The sequence below is a fragment of the Hemiscyllium ocellatum genome, chromosome 18 (genome assembly GCF_020745735.1).
Source record: "Hemiscyllium ocellatum isolate sHemOce1 chromosome 18, sHemOce1.pat.X.cur, whole genome shotgun sequence".
In the NCBI taxonomy this organism is placed as follows: Eukaryota; Metazoa; Chordata; class Chondrichthyes; order Orectolobiformes; family Hemiscylliidae; genus Hemiscyllium; species Hemiscyllium ocellatum.
This window is the reverse complement of record NC_083418.1, coordinates 19,518,114-19,541,349: the sequence shown is the minus strand read 5'-3', so window position 1 is coordinate 19,541,349 and position 23,236 is coordinate 19,518,114. Positions and strand designations below refer to the sequence as shown.

At 37.9% G+C, this 23,236-nt stretch overlaps 1 protein-coding gene across 3 annotated transcripts in view; it reads right to left on the bottom strand.

The window, feature by feature from the left end:
• phf21aa (PHD finger protein 21Aa) overlaps nt 1–19,882 on the bottom strand; it is a 302,501-nt gene extending 282,619 nt beyond the window's left edge. For all 3 annotated transcript variants that reach the window (XR_009645657.1, XM_060838738.1, XM_060838739.1), the window contains exons 1-3: nt 19,033–19,882; nt 18,332–18,364; nt 17,897–17,962 (exon numbers count right to left, since the gene is read on the bottom strand). Coding sequence is in view for 2 of the 3 variants with exons in the window: in XM_060838738.1 (XP_060694721.1) it covers nt 17,897–17,962; nt 18,332–18,364; nt 19,033–19,086 (153 nt within the window). In the remaining variant the exon portion in view is untranslated. The remainder of the gene's footprint in view (nt 1–17,896; nt 17,963–18,331; nt 18,365–19,032) is intronic.
• Nucleotides 19,883–23,236: the final 3,354 nt, after the last annotated feature.

Genomic DNA, 23,236 nt, shown 5'->3' with positions numbered 1-23,236 from the left:
GGAGAATAATAAATGATGTCAGTTGATTTGGAGACGAAGATGAATAAAGACAGTAGATAAAACAAACAAATCTTTAAAAAACTGGGAGCTATAAGTCATGTGATGTATTCATCAAATGTTAAGGAAATCTTAAACAGGGGGCAATCTGATAAAAATGTGCCTATTTGAATATTCTGTGAATGACCACCCTCTATGGGATAATAAATATTCAAAATAAAGCTTTGCTGAGAAAAGCTTGAAGATTACCATGTCAGCATGAAGGAAATATTAGAAAGAGAGATCTCCAATTTCAAGTTGGCCGATGCAAGTCACAAGCTGTCGAATTGTTTCACACAAAGGGCTTTCTCCAAGAATTACAGGAGATCCTCAAAGAGGGATGCCTGGTGAAGAACACGGAAACAAATCAATTTTTGTTTGGGCTATTTTTTTGAGCAAGCTTTTATTTTGTTTAAAGAGAGAGAATGTGGAAGGTTGATTATAATTATATGGCCTGTAAAGATTAGGACTTTAAGGAATGGGTATGTTATAAGACAATTTTTAAGGTTCATGAGCTTTGTTTAAGTTTTGTTTATAATGTCTTCAAACGTTTCATTTACAAAAGGGGAGGTATATGGATATAGCAATTGGTTAAACAGATGACTGGAGTTAATTATTTCACTGGATTGAGGGCTCTTGGCATAACAACATTCCTACTTCTAAACAAGGAGGCCTACCTTTAAATCCCACCTGCTCTAGGGTGTCTAATGACATCTCTGAACAAGTTGATGACAAAATACTTATAGTTGTCTGGTTGAACCGGCTCGAAGACCTGAATGCCTTTTCCCTAAAGGGCTCTTGTGGTACAGTGGTAGTGTCCCTCCCTTGGAATGAGGGCATTTGGGTTCAGGCCACACCCACTCAGTTTTTAATCACAACTCTAAACAGATTGATTAAATTTTTTTTAATGGGTAAATGTTAAGGGAGAGCAAGGAAGGAGAGCTCGTGTCACAATAGTTATGCCTTCAGCTCTGTGCAGGAGACCCAGGATCAAGTCCTACCTGCCCCAGAGGCATGCCATAATATGTTGTTTAAAATAACTGAACAAAGAAGAGGTGGGACTAGGAGCTGCAAGACTGAGTAGTTTATACATTCCACCTACAAAGAAAGGTATCGCGCACATTGTCTTGGATCCAATTTGACACCACTTTGCCATTCACATATTTTCAAGACAGATCTTTTATCTCTGTGCTTGCCTCGTTATCCTCCCTTTGGCCCTGCATCACCAACGTTTTGTTAATTCATTCACGAGATGTGGACGGTGTCGCTGGTTCGGCCAGCATTTACTGTCCATCTCTAAGGGCAGTTAGGATCTGGAGTTGCATGTAGGCTAGACCAGGTAAAGACAGTTCTCCCAATGTAAGATAAATCAAATATTTCCAGCATTTTTTGCTTTATTTCACATTGATATTTCTGTAGCATAATTCAAAGTAAAGTTAATATAAATGTCAGGCATACTTGCCTCATGGGTCCTGACAAAATATAATTGCACCATCGTTATATAGCAAGTCACCTGAAAGAAGCGTTTAAACTTAGTCTGATGTCTTTTTAACTGAAGTAGTCACTGAATAGATTAACCTTCATATTTAGCAACAGCAAGAAATATGTTAAGCAACTAAGTGTTCACCATATTAAGTTTAATAGATGTACAGTAGAATTATTGAAAAGTTATTGCCATTAATTCACATTACAAACAATTGCTACACGCAGAGCAGACATCAATAACTTCAAACTGTATTTTAAGCAAGTGTCATGCTTGTCAAAAGGTCAATTGAAAACATTTTGTGTATAGTATGTAATATAAAACAAAACAAAATATTCAGATATAGAGAAGGGAGTTAATATTTAGGCAGATTTCCATTGTCAGCTCTGATGAAAGGTTATCGAATTAAAACATGAACTGCATTTCTCTTTACAGAAGCTGCTAGATTTTAATATTTCCAGTATTTTGCTTTATTAGGAGTCAACTGATGTTTTTCTGTGATAAAACAATTGTGTGGAATTGGACAATATACTTCAACTTTATTATTCTACCTAAATTACAAAACCGTCCTTTGCACAACCCGTTTGCAGAATATAAATTTCCCTAATTAGAGGCAGTGGTCTGGAATATTTATCTCAAATGAGCTGTCCAGACAAATTAAGTACCAATATTCAGTGCCTAGAAGGGCACTATGCCTTGTTACCGATTGTTGTTACGTAGTTATGTAGCATAGCCATTTACAAGATTCCATTAACCGATCATGCATCTTATTTGCTGTTTAATTATTTTAAATGGTTTTGGTGGAGGGCAGAATGTTGGCCCTTTTTTCGCAATTAGCATAAAAAGTCTTATTAATACATCTAAATAGACTGACAGACTCAGTATAAAATCAGTAGAAGTGAACAACTCTGCAAGAGACTGCTCCCTAAGCCAAGGTTGCAGTTAGGCTTGTACAACCTGCTGACTCAGAAGGATAGTAATAACGAACTGATTCAACAATGACAATGGGGTAAAAACTCAAACAAAATGCAAGTTAAGAAACAGTAAAAGAAAATGCAGCACTATGTTTAATAAGTCTTGCCACAAGGTGAAGATATCATTATAAATTTTAGAATCACTTCAAGAATGTGAAGAATGTCTATCAGACCTTTTGCATGTATTAATCAGCATGAACCAATTGACCTTATTCACTTGTAGATATGAAGTCAATGGGAATTACAAGGTAGAAGCTCTACAGGTTTGAGTTTTACATAACACCCACAAATGTATGTTAAGGCCGATCATACCAGCCCCAGACATCACTCGACTAGTCATTGTGATTATGTAATTGCATTTACAAGGAAGCAATTTCTGGTTGCAGATATGCAGAACATATTCCATACGTTATCATGAATCCACAGTTTAAATAAAAAGTCCTACAAGAATATTCATTATAACAACATGCTACACAATCTAAGTACAAGGCTATTCAAGGCACTAGTCAGGCCACAGCTGGAACACAGGAGCCTTAGGGTCCTTATGTGAGAAAAGATATACTATTGGAGACAGCCCAGAGAAGGTTCACTAGGCTAATACCTGGTATTGAGGGACCTTCTTATAAGGAGAAGTTGAGTGGATTGTGCTTGTTGGAATAAGGAAGAGTTGAGACGTGACCTTATTAAACAAATAAGATTCTTAGAGGATTTGACAGGGTCGTTACGGAAAGGGTGTTTCCACTCAGAACATTTAGGACAGAGATTAGGAGGAATTAGTTCTTCTCTCTTGGGCTAGTGAATTTGTGGAATTCATTACCACAGAGGACTATAGAGGGTCATTAAGTACATTCGAAGCAGAGACAAATTTTTAATCAACAAGGGAATGAAGAATTTCAGGTAAAAGGGAAGAAAGCGGACTCGAGGATTATCAAATCAGCTGTGTTCTCACTGCATGGTGGAGCAGATTCAAATGGGGTGAATGGCCTACTTCTGCTCTGACATCTTATGGCCTATGTTTCATTCACTCTCCAGCAGAATATCATGCTAAAATAAAAGTATTCTTAAAATATTTCTTGGGGTTTCAGTGAAGTTGGGAAATGCTAATAGCATTCACAGCTTCAATATTCATACCAAATACAAGATAAATTTTAAGGCTAGCTTCATATAACAGTTTACATGATTGTTAAACTGAAAGAAAGTTTGTTACAGGAACTGCTCACAGTACTTCCCAGAGATCTATTATTTTATATTTTTAGATTTGATTAACAGGATCTAAAATGGAGGACAGGAAAAAAATTTTGGCTGCTCAAACCCTGCTCCTTTTTAGAGGTATTTTAGGTGTTGGAGGTGATTTCCTCGAATTCTAGGAGCAGTAATTACTGTTTTATATGCTGTTGCATTTTTTTCCCCAAAGTTCCAAAACAAAGTCCAAACAACAGCGCTTTTAAAAAGGAAGCAATACAGAGGCATCGAGCACATGGTCAGGAGGGAAAGAGAGAAAGAAACCTATGCTGCTAACTGACACAGCAGTGAATCTGCACAAATAGAATAGATAGAATAGAAAAAAAGTGAAATTCACATCTGACCTTGGAGGAACCTGTGTGGAGAGCTCACAGGAACAGATAAGTGCATAGTTTTTAACATGTAACCTTTCAGTAGTGAATACAGGGGGTTCTTTCTTGATCATCAGAAAGTGGTGCATGTGTGAAATGAGCTGCCAGAGGAAGTGGAAAAGGCGGGTACAATTATAACATTTAAAAGGCAATGGGATGGGTATATGAATAGGAAGGGTTTAGAGGGGTATAGGCCAAGTGCTGGCAAACGGAACTAGATTAGGGTTAGAATATCTGGTCGGCGTGGACGACTTGGACTGAAGGGTCTGTTTCCATGCTGTATATCTCTATGATGACTTTGAAAAATCAATATCAATATTCTTTTCAAAATTTTGTTTTCCTTTTACTGTCATATTTAAGCACCAAAAATCAAGGTGAAAGTTAACAAAAGTATTAAATGTATTGCACTTAATGATAGAAAATAGACATCACACACTGAATTAGAGGATATTACGGCAATTATGTAGCTTGGACACAAAGGCAGACTCCTGTGGTTTTTCAACATCAGTTAATTCCTCACCCAAGATTGAATTACTGGAGACCCAAACTATAACAAATTTTTAGTTGCATTAAATGCCCACAAGACAGTTCAAAGCACCGCCAGCCCCTGAAACAAATGAGAAGTTATTTTCCCTAAATATTCAAATTCTACCACGTCTTTTTTACAACTTTATAATCACCTTTAGCTACAAGCTGCCTCCAATAACCTCATTCAATTCTCCAAAAGAACAAGGGGCCACTATTTCAAAAGGGGTCACTCACTTAAGACAGAAACAATATGGATTTTTTTTCTCCTCAATGGTAAGTCTTTGTAACACCTTCCCGTTAAAGGAGATGGAAGCAGATTCCTCGAATACTTACAGTTGATAGAGATACTGCTTGATAAACTGGAAGGCAGGGTGCAGAAATTAGATTAGCCATTATCTTAATTATTGGCAAAGCAGACTCTAGGGACGAGGGTATATTCATGCTCCAAATCCACGTTTGTATGATTGTAAACTCGGCTGTCTTAAATCAATTCTACACACTTCTTTATAACCTTTCTTATCCACAACTATCTTATAGAACATTACAGTGCAGTACAGGCCCTTCAGCCCTCAATGTTGCACTGACCTGTGGAACAAATCTGAAGCCTATCTATCCTACACTATTCCATTTTCATCCATAAGTTTCTTTCTACAATCAATTTTACTGCATTTCACAATACTTTAAAGGCATTACACAAATGAGAGTTATTGTCATGTTTAGTAGTATTTCGGATATCAAAAATCAATCTTTTAACACTGCACACTGGTGATCTTAGTTGGTTGGACAACTGGTTTGTAATTCAGAGTAACATCAATGTGGATTCAATTCCTTCATCAAATAAGGTTACCATGAAGGATTTACTTTCTCAACCTCTTCCCTTGCCTGAGACATGGAGACTCTCAGGTTAAACCACCACCAGTCATCTCTCTCAAATGAGTAAGCAGCACTATGGTCCGGTAGGACTGCAGCAACTTTACATGAAACGTTATGGGTATCTTATGACAAGTTCTGGTGTGTTGGAGAGAAAACAGTTGTTTACATAACAACAGGACTGGCAGCGTAACTAAGCCTAGTAGTACTTTTGACTGATCTCCATGATGGATAAGTAGAAACTGTACTCCAATATTGACAGGACAAAGCTTCTCTTTAAAATCTCACCACAAATTCAAATTCTTAGCCTCAATTCCATCCTTCTTCCTGACAACTGACTGAGGTTGAAGCCAGGCCTTTCACAGTCTCAGTGCCATTCCCCGCTCCCCCACCCCCACCCCCACCCCGGCTGGGCTTCCTTTCGCAAATCAATAGGCTATCACTCCTATCTCAACAACCACAGTATTGCCATATTCCACTCCTGCTCCAGCTCATATAAACTTCTATTTATACCTGAGTGTCTCCCACATTCTATCCTTCGTAAACTCTTGAGGTCATCCAAAACTCTAATGTTCATGCACTAACATTCACCATGTGCTCAACTTTGGTTCTATGTTAATCAACAACTTTGAAATCACAGGCAAAGTCCCAATTGTGAAAGGGTTCCGCTCGAATCCTTTCTCAAGTTGCTTTGTATGCAAGTCAGAGTACAATGCAAGACAATATAAAATAACTGAATGCAAGTTCAAAGAAATGTTCATATGCTGGATCTTTAAAATGACTATTAATACAACTTTATACAGGATAACATTCAGAAATAAAAGGGTTTCTAAGTTGGAAGTTCATGAATTGTGGACCCCAGTATTTGAATTGCTCCATGGCTAGTCTATGTCGTTAATTTTTTCCATCCATACACCACCTTTAGAGTGTTTTAGTGATGCAGTGGCAGTGTCTCCATCTCTGAGCCAGAAGGTCCTAGTTCAAATCAAGATTCGCACATAGCTATATTCCAATCCTGGCCATTAGGCATCCTACAATTTTACATCACTTCAAAGGCAGGCCCGAGCTTCAACTGCAATGGCTCTAAAGTCTGGAATTACATTTCTAAACTTCTTTCCTCTCTACCCCTCTTTCACGCTTCAAGATGCCCCTGAAAATTGACCTCTTACCAAGCACGTGACCATCTAAGGATCATCTCTTTTGGATCACGATTCCAACTTTATTTGAAACATTTCCTATGAAGCACCTTGGAATATCTTGCTATATTTAAAGCCAGTGTGTAAATACAAAATTATTATTGCTGTCTAACAAGAAACAAATCTAATCATAGTTAGAAGAGTACTTTAAATTTCCAAGACATCTTTTTAAAAATATAGTCGATTCAGATATTATAATTTTACCACTGAACACAAGACTAAATACCAAAATACTTTAGTTTGTTAATTTAAAACCAAAGACAACAGGAGACAATGGAATCAAAATAAAATTGTTTGAAAACAGACAAGGAAGACGTTCTTCTCTAAAATATACAAAAACTATGTTGCAGCTACATACTCCAATCCACTTATGGGCCTACAGTTTCCACGGTAGCACACTGTACAGGGATAACAGGTAGGTTGTATCTGCCAGTGAAGGAGCACAGGTGTCAATGGAATCAAATATCAAATATCTGACATTACATGGCCTAAATACATGATTAAAAAAATCCTTAAAGAACAGCAAATGAGTTGAGAAAGAAAGCAAAGTTTAAATATGAAATTATATGAAAAATCACAGATTATACAACCATTTTTTTGATGGTTTTGTTCTACAACCAGTTGCAAGTTATTAAAATTACAGATCTCCAATCATTTTCTGTGATCCATATCAGCCATCTCCAGAGCTCCTAGCATCAGAGGTTAGTCTTCAGTCAATTCAACCCATTCGTATGATTTCAAGAAATGGCTGAAGGCAACAAACACTACAAAGGAATGAGCCCAAACAACATCCTGTCAATAGTAAAGACGAGTTGTGGTCCAAAACTGGCCACATCCCTAACCAAGCTTTTCTATTACTGCCATAACACTGGCATCTGTCAATGTGGGATATCAGGAATACCCTGTCCACAGGAAGTAGACAAATAAAACCAAATCAATTACTGTCCCATCAATCTACTCTTGACCAAAACGATGGAAAACACCACTGACAATGCTATCAAGTGACACTTACATAGCAGGGACATGCTTACTGACCATTTGAATTCCACTAAAGCCACTCTAGTCCTGGGCTCATTACAGCTTGGTCCAAACATGAAGAAAACAGTTGAACTCAAGAGGTGGTGTAAAGAATTGCACTTAACTCAACATGGCGTTAGAGGCTTCAGCAAAACAGAAGCCAATGAAAATTGGGGTAGGATGGGAAGTTCTCCAATGGCTGGAGTCATGCTTAGCAGAAAGGAGCATGGTTGAGCTTGTTGGGGGTCAATAATTTCAGTTGCAAGACATCGAAGAAATCTCTCAACATATTAACTATCCCAACTATCATCAGCTACTTCACCAACAAGAACCATCACACAAGGCCAGTAGAGTGGATATTTGCCAATGATTACACCACGTCCAGTACCATTCACAGCTCCTCAAATACTGAAGCAGTCTATTTGCATCAAGGCCTGAACAACGTTCAAGCTTGGGTTGACATGAAGTAGCAAACTACTTTCACACAACACTAGTGCGATGACCATATCAAACAAGAGACAATCTAACTATAACTCCCCTTTATCTTGCCTCACAGGGTCGTGCACTAGAACTCAAGACCTGCTATTCAGTGTCATCACAAAAATTATGTATATTTTTAAAATATGCAGAATACCCTCAAATGTACCAGTCTTTTGCCCAGATTCACAGAAACCACCAGATTTCTGCACTTAAGAAAACTTACTATTTATTGTAAGTGTAGACACCAACAAAAAAAATAACCAACATATGAAACAATGCCCAAAGGCATGTTTTGGTCATCGATAACTGGCTGATCATTGGTCCATAGACCAGCTTCAAGTCACAGAAGTACGGCACGGAAACAAACCCTTCAGTCCACTCATCCATGCCAACCAGATATCCCAACCCATATCTAGTGTCACCTGCCAGCACACAGCCCATATCCCTCCAAACCCTTCCTATTCATATACCCATCAAGATTCCTTTTAAATGTTGCAAGTGCACTAGACTCCACCACTTCCTCTGGCAGTTCATTCCACACACGCACCACCCTCTGCATGAAAATGTTGCCCCTTAGGTCTCTTTTATATCTTTCTCCTCCTACACCAAACCTATGCCCTCTAGTTCTAGCCTCCCCCACCCCAGGGAAAGGACTTTGTCTATTTATACTATCCATGGTGATTTTATAAACCTCTAGAAGATCACCCCTTAGCCTCGGACACTCCAGGGAAAACAGCCCCAGCCTATTTAACCTCTCTCTATAGCTCAAATCCTTCAACCCTGGCAACATCATTGTAAATCTTTTTCTGAACCCTTTCAAGTTTCACAAAATCCTTCTGATAGGAAGGAGACCAGAATTGCACACAATATTCCCAAAGTGGCCTAACCAACGTCCTGTCCTCAATACTCTGACCAATAAAGGAAGACATACCATACACCTTCTTCACTATCAAGGAGCTGACTCCACTTTCAAGGAGCTATGAACCTGCACTCCATGGTTTCTTTGTTCAGCAACACTCCCCAGGACCTTACTATTTGGTGTACAAGTCCTGATAAGATTTGCTTTCTCAAAATGCAGCACATCTCATTTATCTAAATTAAGCTCCATCTGCCACTCCTCAGCATTGGGATCTTGGTCAGATGGGTCATTGTAATCAGAGGTAATCTTCCTCTCTGTCCACTATACCTGCAGTTTTGGTGTCATCTGCAAACTTACTAACTATACCTCTTATGCTCTCATACAAATAATTTATATAAAAAGACAAAATAGTGGACCCCAGCACCGATCCTTGTGGCACTCCATTGGTCACAGGTCTCCAATCTGAGAAATAACCATCCACCGTCATCCACCACCATCCTCTGTCTTTTACCTTTGAGCTAGTTCTGTATCCAAATGGCTTGTTCTCCCTGTATGCCATGAGATCTAACCTTGCTAGTCAATCTCCCACGGGGAACCTTGTCTAACACCTTCTGAAGTCCACATAGATCAGATCTACTGCTCTGCCCTCAATCCTCTTTGTTACATCTTCAAAAAACTCAAGGTTGCAAGACATGATTTCCCATGCACAAAGCCATGTTGACTATCCCTAATCAGTCCGTGCCTTTCCAAATACATGTACATCCTGTCCCTCAGGATTCCCCCCAACAACTTGCCCACCAATGACATCAAGCTCACTGGTCTATAGTTCCCTGGCTTGTCGTTACCACCTTTCTTAAATAGTGGCACCACATTAGCCAACCTCCAGTCTTCCTGCACCTCATCTTGTTGCCAAACAAAGCACCAACCCTTCAGCTCCAGTTCATCTGCAACTGTATTTTAAAAACACTGCTCGAACAAAACAGCTGTTTAAATCAGCATATGCAAGGCTACTTGCTTTCAAAACATGCAGCAATTCTCCAGCCATCCTTAGTTTTAAGAACAGTCCTTTTATTGCAAGGTTTGTAGCTCAGGTTGAGGTTTAGGGTGTAGGTTTGCTCGCTGAGCAGTAGGTTTGATATCCAGACGTTTCATTACTTGGCTAGGTATCATCATCAGTGGCAACCTCCAAGTGAAGCGAAGCTGCTGTCCCCTGCTTTCTATTTATATCTTTCTCCTGGATGGGGTTTGTGGTGATGTCATTTCCTGTTTGTTTTCTCAGGGGTTGATAGATAGCATCTAGATGTGTGTGTTTGTTTATGGCGTTGTGGTTGGAGTGCCAGGCTTCTAGGAATTCTCTGGCATGTCTTTGCTTAGCCTGTCCCAGGATAGATGTGTTGTCCCAGTCGAAATGGTGTTTTTTTTCTGGCCTAAACCCTAACCACCTTACCATACATCAAAGAAGTCTCAGAAATGACCGCCAGACTAAGACCCCTCGAAATCAGAGTAGCACACAAACCCACCAACACACAAACAAAAACTAACAAACTGAAAAGACCCAGTACAACCCATGGACAAAACCAACGTCATCTACAAAATTCCATGCAAGGACTGCCACAAACACTACGTAGGACAAACAGGAAGAAAATTAGCCACCAGGATACACGAACACCAGCTAGCCACAAAAAGACACGACCCCCTCTCCCTCGTAGCCTTACACATGGATGAAGAAAACCACCATTCCGACTGGGACAACACATCTATCCTGGAACAGGCCAAGTAAAGAAATGCCAGAGAATTCCTAGAAGCCTGGCACTCCAACCACAACACCATAATTAAACACAGATCTAGACATCATCTATCAACCCTCAGAAAACAAACAGGAAATGACATCACCACAAACACCAGGAACCCCCATCCAGGAAAAAGATATAAATAGAAAGCAGAGACAACAGCTTCACGTCACTTGGAAGTCGCCATTGATGATGTTACCTAGCCAGGTAATGAAACGTCTGGATATCAAACCTAAAGCTCAGCGAGCAAACCTAACCCTAAACAATTCTTTCCTCAAATCAGTCGATAATTAAATACACAAAGACAGTTGTCACAACTTGACACTGCACTAGACCCAAAAAGTTAACTCTGCTTTCTCTCCACAGATGTTGACAGACTAGTATGCGGGAATCTTAAGCAAGCAACCAATATAAAGGTGGTATCATCATCTCTCTATCCTGTATTATAGATAACCTAAGGATTACCATTGACAGAAATTGAACCAGACTCAAACAAACATTGTGGCTACTAAAGTTGATCAGAGGCTTGGAAGTCTGTGCTGAGTAACTCATCTAACCCCACCTAACAACTATCGATAAAAGCATTATAAAATCAGGCACTTGCCTGAATGAGTGCAGGTTCTACACCATTAAAGAAGCCAGAGGACATCCAAGACAAAGCAGCTCAATTGATTACCATGCCATTCTCCACTCCCTTCACTGAGGGACAGTGACAGTAGTGTATACCATTACAAAGATGTACTGCAACAACCGATTAAGACTTCCAACAAAACCTTCAAACCCACAAACTCTCTTAGCCAGAAGAACAAGAGCATCAGTTGCACAAGAATACTATCAACTACAAGTCTCCATCCAAGACACAGATCATCATGCTTAGGAATTATAATCACCATTCTTTCACTGACATGATGTCAAAATCCTGGGACTCCTTTCCTAACACCACTGTGGTCGAAGTACATCACATGGACTCTCGCAATTCAAGGAGGCAAGTAACCATTACCTTAGAGATCAATCAGGCATAAGCAATAAATGCTAGCCTAGCTAGTGATGCCGTCATCCTGTGAAAGATGAAATTAAAAAGTTTTGCATTCCAAACATTTTAAAAAGTTGTGGAAGAGAATTGCTTCATTAATTGTTTTTTCAAAACAGATTAAAATCCAGAAATGCCTTCTGTACAGTTATATTGTTGTCCTGCAATATATAAATCCGGTTTCTAATCGTTTATTGAAACAACTACAAGTAATGTAGATCCAAGAAGCCACCTTTATAAAACAGAATCAAACAGCCAAAACAAATCTCTAATAGGAAACAGGAATGGCCACAACTTTGTCAAAAAACAGATTTCATACCCAGGCACGCGCACAGGTGAGCTGAACAATTTATACTCTGACTTTTATAAAATTATACAATTTAAAAGAATATTACCTTCTGGACATATTTAACTTACATAACACCAGCATTTGTATTTGCTAATTTGACCACAGAAGACTGCAAGCAAGCCCATAAGATAAAACTAAAGCAAGGTCACTTGTTCCAAAAAGTTAACTCTGCTTTCTCTCCACAGATGTTGACAGACCAAATGAGTTTCTGTTTTCATCCGTTTCCACAGGTGAGCAGGAATCACAAGCAAGCAATATAAGGAACCTTGGTAGATTTATTTTCCCTCTTCCCCACCACCACCCTGGTTCACGTGCTCCTTGGCCAAGAATGTTGACAAAGCACTAAATTAACCAACTAAGCAGTCTGCTCTGAAGACCTGCAATTCAAATCTGTCCCTTCAATTTTAACCACTCAGCTTTCAGAGGAATAACAACAAATTAAGCTGGTGCAATTTCATGTAGCCATTCACCATTTTACACTGTGATATAACAACGATTCAGATTACAAATTAGATGCCTCTTCATTTTGGCAAGTTCTTCATTAGAAAGCATCAGCAGCATGCAGGCTGAAGTGAAAAACAGTCATTTGGGTGAGACAACAGACTGCGCACTCACACTTTTGATAACTGGTTCTTATAAATTGTCGAGTTTCAATTTTCAAAGAAAAAAGTACTGTAACATCAGATTTAATGACATGTACTTTCATCCAAATTTTAAAGTCACCCCTGCATAAAAACATTGTACAGAATCCTGTTTTCAAACACCAGTTAAATTCAAAAAATGAATTGCTTTTCATATTTCTTGCATATGAAATTTTCTGCATTAAATTAGTAACCATGCATTGAAAATACTTCTAGGTCTTACAGCCAATGCCATAAAAATACCACATAAATCATTTTTAATAAGCCAACTAAACATGTAACACCCAAATACTGGCTTTAAACTTCAGATGGAATTTCTTTTTTACTTCATTGTTAACTGTGAAAAGTCTGAGATGTTAGTGAACTTGATAACTGAGTGTGCCTTTTCACGGCAGTACAAATTATAAACAAATAAACCAACACATTTTAGTAAAATACTATTTCTGCCGTATTACACACAAATTCCCAGTAAAATAGTTACCTTCCATAAGAATCAGGGAAGATCCTTTCCATTATATAAAATATCAAATCATTGCTGTAGCAAGGAAAAAACTAACTCCAACAGTGAAACTCCAATTTGGGAAAATATAGATTTTCCAGTCTATTCTTGATAATTCAAGATTTTGATAAAACCAGTAATAACAGTTTAAAGCAAGATAAAAAGAAGTTGAAAAAAAAACACTTGAATTAGAGAGAAAACAGAGTTCAAATTATAAACTTTATGTCTGAGGGCAGGGTATGGATCATATTTATTGTGTCAATGAGTTGTATAACTCATGTGAGTGACAAAAATATTTCTGGCATGCCACACAAGCAAGTGGCTTCATATGATGCATTCCAGTCATATTGACCGAAAATTATTTCTCAATAAGCTAGCTGTGATCTTGTCACAATCATTGTAACTGTAATTGTACAGCTATATGGTATTTTAGAGATCAAAGGAAACTATGATCAAAAGTTGTTTTTGAAGAAACTAAGCCAAATTCACAATTGACTGGAGCTCTCAGTACACACTTTCTTTTAAAAAAGTTCCAAAATAGTAAACTAATCCTAAGAATCCAAGGGTTAGATATTGTTCCATCAATATCATGGGAATGTCTCTACTAGACTGCCCTAAGATAAACAGTATTATTCCTGAGCAATAGATGCCACATAAAAATACAAGGTGACAAATTTAATCATACAGAAAACTCTTGAAAAACTCATACAACAATAATCACCCAAATGAAAAATTCTAGCTGATATTAACTGTAACAGTTACCACTTGGTAATATGGTGAAGGTACAAGGAGGCTGTCATATAGAGAAAGCAGAACAGCTATGTATTTTTGTTTAAAATCACTGCATACTTGTAGAGATATGAAATGATTATGTATACGGAATTATACATAACTTTTCCATTTCAAACAAGTACATTAAGAACGTAAATTCAGGTTAATTTCTGTTGGGAAAGGAACCTGACCTAGAAATAGTAGCTTACAATGTGAACTTTCCCTACTAACAGCAATTAACCTGTCAGTCATTGACTTTAGGGCCTATTTAGACCACTTTCAGACAAGAGAGTTTTCAGTAGTAACCTGAACACAAGGTGCAAATTAGCAGTTAAACACTGCAACTGTCATCCAGACCTCAAACTAACTGCCTTTGGTGTTTTGCAATCAGGCAGTGCAACATAAAGTCCATAGCAGCCATATGAACCCAGCTCCTAAAACCATAACACTTTGTCATTTTGTACATATTTCTACATACTGTTTTCTGACCCCTCCAAATTTAATTACATGGATTTGACTATTTTGGATAAAATATTTGTATTGTTACCTCATTGGTGACTAATCCTAAAACATTCACTACAATCCACTTGTATTAACAACTTGGAATTTATGCAAATATAACGAAACAGCCATTCAATCTTAAATGTGGCCTGAAGCTTCCCATGATATTCACCTATGTGGCTCACAAAATGAAAGTCTAAAACTCTACTCTGCTAAAATATGAAAAAAGTCTAAATTTTGAATTTGAGTTTCCCCCACCCTCTTCTCCCTAATATTATTTCTTTGCTGTATCAACAAAGATATCCAACAACCTCCTAAAGTTTTGTCACTTCAATATTGCAATTAAATGCTTCCACTCTGGTTAGAAAACTGGTTTCCTAACATACATTTCCTGAAATTTTGAAAATGCATTTATACATTGTCATCTGATTGGAAATGAAATACAGAAAAGTGCAATGAAGATGTAACCTTCTTGAACTTCTCTTGCACCCTGCTACTCCCTCATTAATCTGTTTAATTTCTCACTTAGTTCAACAAAAAAATTATAAGAACAAATTCAATAATATATCATTACTTGTAAACATTCAAATAAAGGCTTTTCCAAATTTTCACAATATTAGTTTAGCCCGAATTGGATTCCAAACATGCACAATGTTGTACTTCTAATAATGCTACAGTTGCTTTCATTCAATATATATGAAGTTTAAAAAATGGTGGATAATCCAGAAATTTCAGTAGTGCCATAAATAAAGGAAATATATACTGGACAAATTTATTAGATATTACAGTTCACTATGACTCACATATGATTCAAAGCAGAATTGTTACTTCATTACTATAAGTTATCTTTAGACACCAAACACAAAAGGCCTAGGCTTATGCAAAGTAGCTAAAATAGTATTGCTAACAACCATAGTGTTAAATTCTAATTAAATATGAAACTTTTATTGTCATTGATTATATTTATTTGCTCTATAAACATACCACCAACCCCCTCCTCACACCCCAACAGTCTGCTTTACTATTGTGCTTAGAAACATGTGACAAGGTACGTCAACAGCTCTGGTCATTTTAACACCATACTGTGAATCACCTTGACTCCATTTGCTCTGAGCCAAAAGTATTAATTTCAGAAATTCAAATAAGTGGGTACAAAAAAAACGTATATTCCCTTACAATCATGATGCCATGTGTTGGTACTCTGACATGTCATATCCAACAAATAATGGACAATTAATCTAAAGAACACCAGTTCAAACAAATTATCCATGTCTATTATATATCTCTTGTTCATCCAAAAGTATAAAATATTCAAGCTCACAGCAAAAGGCCCAAAAGGATTTTACAGATTCTCTTAATTTCACCTTTTTCTCAACATTTTTGTGATTTGCGTAGATCTTACGAGAGAGAAAAAAAAACAATTAAGTCACTTAAGGTTCATGTCCACAGGGAAAAGCATAGCATTGATTTAAAAAGCTGGGAAAACCCTATACAGTACTCCATAACTGGCCAGCAGGTGGTATGTTTTCAGCAAGACAAGTTCACAATGCTACCTAACAGTCCATACTTAGCTACCAAAGAATTAAGCAAAGTTATACAACTTACAGTGAACTTCACCTAATACAGGTAAATCTAAAGCTCCAACTCAAGATTTATTTATCACAAATTCAATCCTCAATCTCGGAGTTGCCAGGTTCAACATAAACAAACCTTGAATTTCGTAAAGAGAAAGTCAATCTTCTACTTTACAAAGAGATTACACAAATGCTTCTAATAATGAATGATTACTGCTAAAAAGACAGCTCTCTATGGTTACTAAGATAATAAATTTAATAAACATAACTTCCAAAGAATGAAATATCTACCGGTGCATAATTATTTTGACTTCCATAAAAATGTTAAGGCAGAATTGTATTATCAAGGCAAAATTAGTCTATGACCTTTTGAAATGGAGTTCAGAACACATTCAGTAATTTTTTTTTAAAACTATCATTCTGGAAGTTATAAGTCAACAGAATACAGGTACTTTAAAAATTAACAGTATAAACTTTGTTATCAAATTTTCTTCCACAATAGTACATTGTTGCCAAAAATGTAGTACCACAACTATTTAGGCACAAATTTAACATACCAACATTAGATTTTAAACCACACAGTCTATAAAACAGCAAGTCAAATCCAAATATTCACTCCCGCACGTATTTCTACACTGAACTGGTGGTTGGCCCGCATGGTTACTAAGGCAGCTAATCACATGACAATGATTGAAGGCCGACTTTATAGAAACAAAATTAGACAAAGCTTTAAAGAGAACATGAGATTTAAAGATGTAATTAAGGGTGCTATTCTAGAACTAACAAGATGCATAAATCAATAGTCTTGAGAATGGAAGTTCAAAAATGAATAGTTTTTCTGTATATAGGTCTTTAAAACATTTCTTTTTTTTAAATAGATAGTTCAAGAAACAATGTAGTCAGGAGTAGCATGATGCAAACTTAGATATAGATACAGCTTGACAACACATCATTTGCCCTTTTTCAGCATGGACGAAGGTAGGATGCTATAAAATACTGCACTCTAATGTGAAATTGAATACACAAAGAGCCTAGCCATGAAACAAAGGTGGAGGGGGGGTTGTCAATTCACATCCACAAATATACATGTCCCCCAACCTTCCCAAACACACAAAAGCAAAAAGGAAACAGAGGCAAGCCAAACACTTACTGCACTTGCTCGAAAACAATTCAAAATGTGCAGAAGGTAAAATTTCAAAATCTTAACAAAAGAAATGCTTGATAGAAAAAGCTAAACTAGACCCAAGTGAGAATGAGGGAAGTATGAGAAAGAAATACACCACTTCAGTATCAGTCTTTGTAAAATCATGTAGAGATTAGAAAGAATTAATGTGCACTGTTAACTACAAAATCTAAAAATAGATTTAAAGATGGAGAAGAGATTAATAGGATTTTAGATGTACACTATAAAAGGGTGGAATTAAAGAAAAAAAACTGACGCTTCAAAATATCTGCAGTTCCCATCATTCTTTACGTGTACAAAATCTGAAAAAGCCAGTCATTGTAACAGGTGTAATCTGGACTATCCAAACAACAGCTTTTTCTCCACCCCAAACCATCACAAACTATTTCTACTAGCTGTATAAACTTTCAGAAAACTACAGTTTATCCTCCAGGTTGAGCTCATCCCTGGAGAAAATACAACCATCTGGAACAAAGCAGTCACAAATCCATTTTCCTCTTACTTGTTTCTCACTGAGAGCAGTTATCTTGGCTTGCAGTTCATGTAACTGTTTCTTCAAATCAGCATTCTGTGAAATGAAATTTATACAATGTAAGATCATATCAAATTACCAATAAGGCTTATTACTATCTTAGGAAAATTAGTCAATATTCTTAGTTATGGAAGAAAACTTAAAAATCTTTTCTCAAAAATAAAAATGACAAAAAAAAACTCAATCTCTCCGTCTCACTGAGTTTAAAAGTGCCTTACGGCTTAGAATTGGTTAGATTATAAGTGAGTTTTTAAAACCAAGCTAATCCATATTGCACATTTTCAAGTTTTAATAGCATTGACAAAGGAGAACAAAAAACAATTATAATTATCACCGTTTAACAATTTTGTATCATATGTATATAAAATGACACATTTGAAAAAGTAAACAGGACATGAATTATACCTGTGGATCCTGTTTCATCTGCGCCACAAGTTTCTGTTTGGAAAACAAGATTAAAAAGTTAATGTTCTTGAGAGAGACCATGCTACAGTCAATATTTCAAGGAGCTATGTTATCTACCAGGCCCCTCAGAAATCAAGCGTTATGCTAACTATATCTTCTTTCTTCAACAAGTATAGACTTGAATAAAATTTCAGTTTGATTTACTATAAAATACTATAAATGACTTGAATCAATGATAAATTCTTTGTACTTAATTTCTACCTAACTGCAAAAATCACTTAGAAGTGAACATTTACCAGTAGACCAGATTTTTCATGTACAAAATATATGCACATTTAATTTGTTTAAAATTATATAGGTAATTAAATTAATATTTGCTGCAAATTCAAGTTTCCATAATTTAGTAGCAATAATGTTCTTTTAGTTACCTATTTGTTTTCATTTCTGCCCAATTGCCCAAAAAAGTGACTGATGCAGTTTTCAAATACTTAAAAATGATACGCCCAAAATATGTTTAAAAAAGTTTGAGAGCAACATTTTTGCATTAAGCACTTATTGAAAATTACATAAAACAGTTTCTCACTAAATATTCACTTTTTAAACAGGTCTGCCTAGTATGTGTCGCTGAGGTGTGGTGGTTGAAACTAAAACACATACACATAGACACACTACATGCAATAATTGAAAAGAGACCAGGTTACCTGATGAAACTGGATTTCCACTTTCAGAGCCTCCTGCAGAGTTTGCAACTCCATCTCCTCTACTTCCCGCGCCACTTTCCTTCACTTTTCTTTCCCCCTCTCTCCTCTTCCACCCCTTTTTTTTAAAAAAAGAGGAAATACCCCTTCTCTTCTTCTTCCACCACCAGCCCTCCCTCCTCCCTTCCTCAAGCAGCCAAAGAAAAAGTAAAAAGAAATGCAATTCAACAAAAACAGGGCCCGGTATAATTTCAGGGGGGAGAAAGTCCATGAAACGTCGCAGTCGGCCGCATGTGTACAAGTATCTGCGTTTTATTTATACTGGTAAAATGTCTTTCATAACAATATATTTATAAATGCACATAGGCTGGGGGGGTGGGGAAGGGGGGTACAGAAAGATACAGGGGAGAGTGAAGGCAAAACAAGTTCTCGCCATCCACCGGACTCATCACTCTGCGCCGCCGCCGAGCCAGAGGGGGGCGGTGAGCTGCCCGACCAACAACAACTTCAAAAACATTTCCCCCATCCAAATTATCATCACCACAGGGGCCCAGATCACGGAACCATTCCTCCCTCACCGACAACACCCCCCTCCCCCCCCCCAAAATAAAATAAATGGCACCGAAAACTAAACCGATTGAAAAGGGAGGTGGGGGGGGTGGATTTTAAAAAGGAAAAACCTCGAGCGGCCCAAAAATTTATTTCACTTTTTTTTCTCCTCTCTCAAAAACGAAATGGAGCTAAAATAAAAACTTCCCGTTTTTTTTCTCTCTCTCTCTTTTTCCAACCCCCCCCAGTCCAGAAAAAAAAGAAAGTGACTGTGCAGTGCGCGCTCCCCCTTGCCCCTCTCTCCTCCTCCTCTTCACTTACTTACTGGGCTTCACGCTCAATCCCCAGCCCCCACACACACACCCCCACTCCACTCCACTCTACTCTACTCCAACCACTCCACGCGCGTACCCGCGCCGGCCTCTGCTCGCCCCTGCCATCCCTGCGCGCGCTCCCTCACTCCCTTCCTTCCTTCGTCTCTCTCTCTCTCAGCACCCAGCCCATCCATTCAGGTTGGGTTGCTGGCTTACGCGCGCGGGAGGGGGGGGACGGGAGCTCGCTCGCCCACCGCACGCACGCGCGCGCGCGCGGGGAGTCGCCGGGGCTTGAGGGGAGGGGGCGCGATGAGAGCGCGAGGTGGTGGAGGGGAAGGGAGCGCGAGGAGCGAGGGACTACTTGACGGCGCGAGCGCTGGCGAATTTATTTCACTTTGCCTAAGGAACAGCGGTGCTGCGGCTCTCATTGCCTAGGGAAAGTGCCCGGATGTCGCGACTCCTCACTTCACTCCAAACTCCTCAACTGGGATTATTTATTTAACTTTATTTTATTTTTACCCCCAAGAAAGAAAATCTATTCTTCACTTTGATTTTTGAAGGAAGGTGGTGGATGACTTCTTTCAAACACTGTTTCTCTCCCCTTTGAAAACACATGCACATGCAATAAAAGGAGGGGAAACCCCTGATAATTAATAAAAATAATAATTTGTTGTGAACTTTTATTTGTGACTAAATGAATTTAATTTTTTTTGCCAAAAGCAAGACTAGGTGCTTTAATGACGCGTTGTCCACAACCAAGGTTAGGCTTTTAATAAGCTGCTACTTGGTACTTGAAATTTCGAGATGATGCGCAAAAAAATGTTAGAATTTCAATAGAAGCAAAAGAAATACATTGCTTAAGAGACAGTTGGTAAATAAGTCCCGCTATAGGCCATAACGCCCTGATAATAGGCCATTATTTTGACTACTCCCATCTGTTGAGAAAATGCAAATTTTGAGTCTGGGGTATTATTGTATTTAAAGTATCAAGCCAAAAATAATGTTTTGAACTTTGTTCATACATTATTTCAGCAAACCGTGCGTCTGTTTATTTTAACAACATTATATTTTGCGTGGTGACTTTTTTTTCCCTGAGAAGAGCAACCAGGTTGAAGTTTATAAAACATTATTGTACACTTGAACTTGTTTCACTTCTCTGTAGTTTGGTACAAAATGGCGGAAGAGTGCTTGAAAGTTTTAGTGGTTGGGTTTCAGATTTCAAGCTGCAAAAAAAATTGGATTAGAGAAGAATCAAAGAAAAAGCGAAAGGAAAGAGATAGCTCTTCTTCGTTCCTAAAACAAGAATTGGAGGTGTAATATTCGAAATATTATACTGAGCACTTTATTTGTACAAATAAACATTTCTGTTATTTTTGTTTTCCTCCTAGATGCATTCATGATTTTTTTTTCATTCCCGTTGACGTGTGGAAATGTGCACTGAGGGTTTTTTTTCCCCTGCAGCTCCTTTGAGAAAGCGAATGAGCCAGAATCCGGTTTCTTTAGTCTATTATTTTTTATTCATGAGCAGTTCTAACTGTAACATTCTTCCAACCAAAAGACTTGTATATTAATTTCATGTATTTAACACTTTTGCTGATCAAGCGAGAAATCGGTTTACTTGTATTATGTAAATCAAGTTTGAAGTAGAAGGTTAAAAAATGTGCAGGCACGAACGAAGTCTACTAAAGTCCCAACACAGTAATATTTTCCTTAACTCTTCCCATCCCAATTCTAATTAAACATCTTCGCACCGTTAGTGTATGTTTATACTGATGCACCAACTCTTAAACCACTATATATATTACTTTTCAATAATAATTTTAATGAGGTGTAAAAATACACTGCGCACGAGATCTTTCCAGCTTTATTCTAAGAGTTCTAAATAACTTATGTACTGCAGTAACCAAAGAACAGACTTTGAATAATTGCAACTAACATTGTTTTTGTCACACAAAGAAAAGTAATGTCATTTTCATAGCTTCAGTAAATGAAGAAGTTTATATTCAAAGTAACAGATTTCCAAATTATTGTACCCGTTTTAAACAAAGTCATTGGGCAATATGGTCATGTGACTCCGACCTTTAGTGGCATTTTGTGGGAATCCCATTGGCTACTAGGAGTCATGTGACTATTCTTTGTGTTCAGTTCTGTAGAGATTTCATTAAATCCAACTTCTAATGTCAGAAGTCTGACTGCTCCCTTTGGTTAGCAGGGCTCCAAACTACTGAACACGCCCAAATGAGTTGTGGTTCTGTTTAAGCAATAATGATTGAAATCCTGCTGACCATAACAACCATTTTTCATGTAAGCAGTTCTCATACTTAATTGCAAGGTGTCTGGTCTGGAGGAACATTGGGAGCTAAAATGAAACACCCATCAGAAATGTTAGCAGGTTCTTAACCAGATTATAAATTAAAACAGAAAAGTATTATTCTCCAATAACACTTCTGCAAACTAGTAATATTATGGAGTATATCTCTTAGTGAGTCAAAGAGATGTACAATACAGAAACAGACTCTTTGGTCCAACTCGTCCATGCCAACCAGATATTCTAAATTAATCAATCTCATTTGCCACTACTTGGCCCAAACCCCTCTAAACCCTTCCTGTTCATGAGGTGAAAGTGAGGACTGCAGATGAGTCAAGATTAGAGTGGTGCTGGAAAAGCACAGCAGGTCAGATACAACATGTCCTTGATGTGTATGTACCTGTCAGGCAGGAAAGAGATGGTCGTGTGAGGGAACCTTAGTTGATGAGGGAGGTTGAATGTCTTGTAAGAAGGAAGAAGGAGACTTACATAAGGTTGAGGAAACAAAGTTCAGACAGAGCGTTGGAGGGATACAGGATAGCCAGGAGGGAGCTGAAGAAAGGGATTAGGAGAGTTAAGAGAGGGCATGAAAAATCTTTGGCGGGTAGGATCAAGGATAACCCCAAGGCCTTTTATGCGTATGTGAGAAACATGAGAATGACGAGAATGAGGGTAGGTCCGATCAAGGACAGTAGTGGGAGACTGTGTATTGAGTCGGAAGAGATAGGAGAGGTCTTGAATGAGTACTTTTCTTCAGTATTTGCAAATGAGAGGGACAGTATTGTTGAAGAGGAGAGTATGAAACGGACTGGTAAGCTAGAGGAGATACTTGTTAGGAAGGAAGATGTGCTGGGCATTTTGAAAAACTTGAGGATAGACAAGTCTCCCGGGCCTGATGGATATTTCCTAGGAATATGTAGGAAGCAAGAGAGGAAATTGCAGAGCCGTTGGCAATGATCTTTTCATCTTCACTGTCAACGGGGGTGGTACCAGGGGACTGGAGAATGGCGAATGTTGTGCCCCTGTTCAAAAAAGG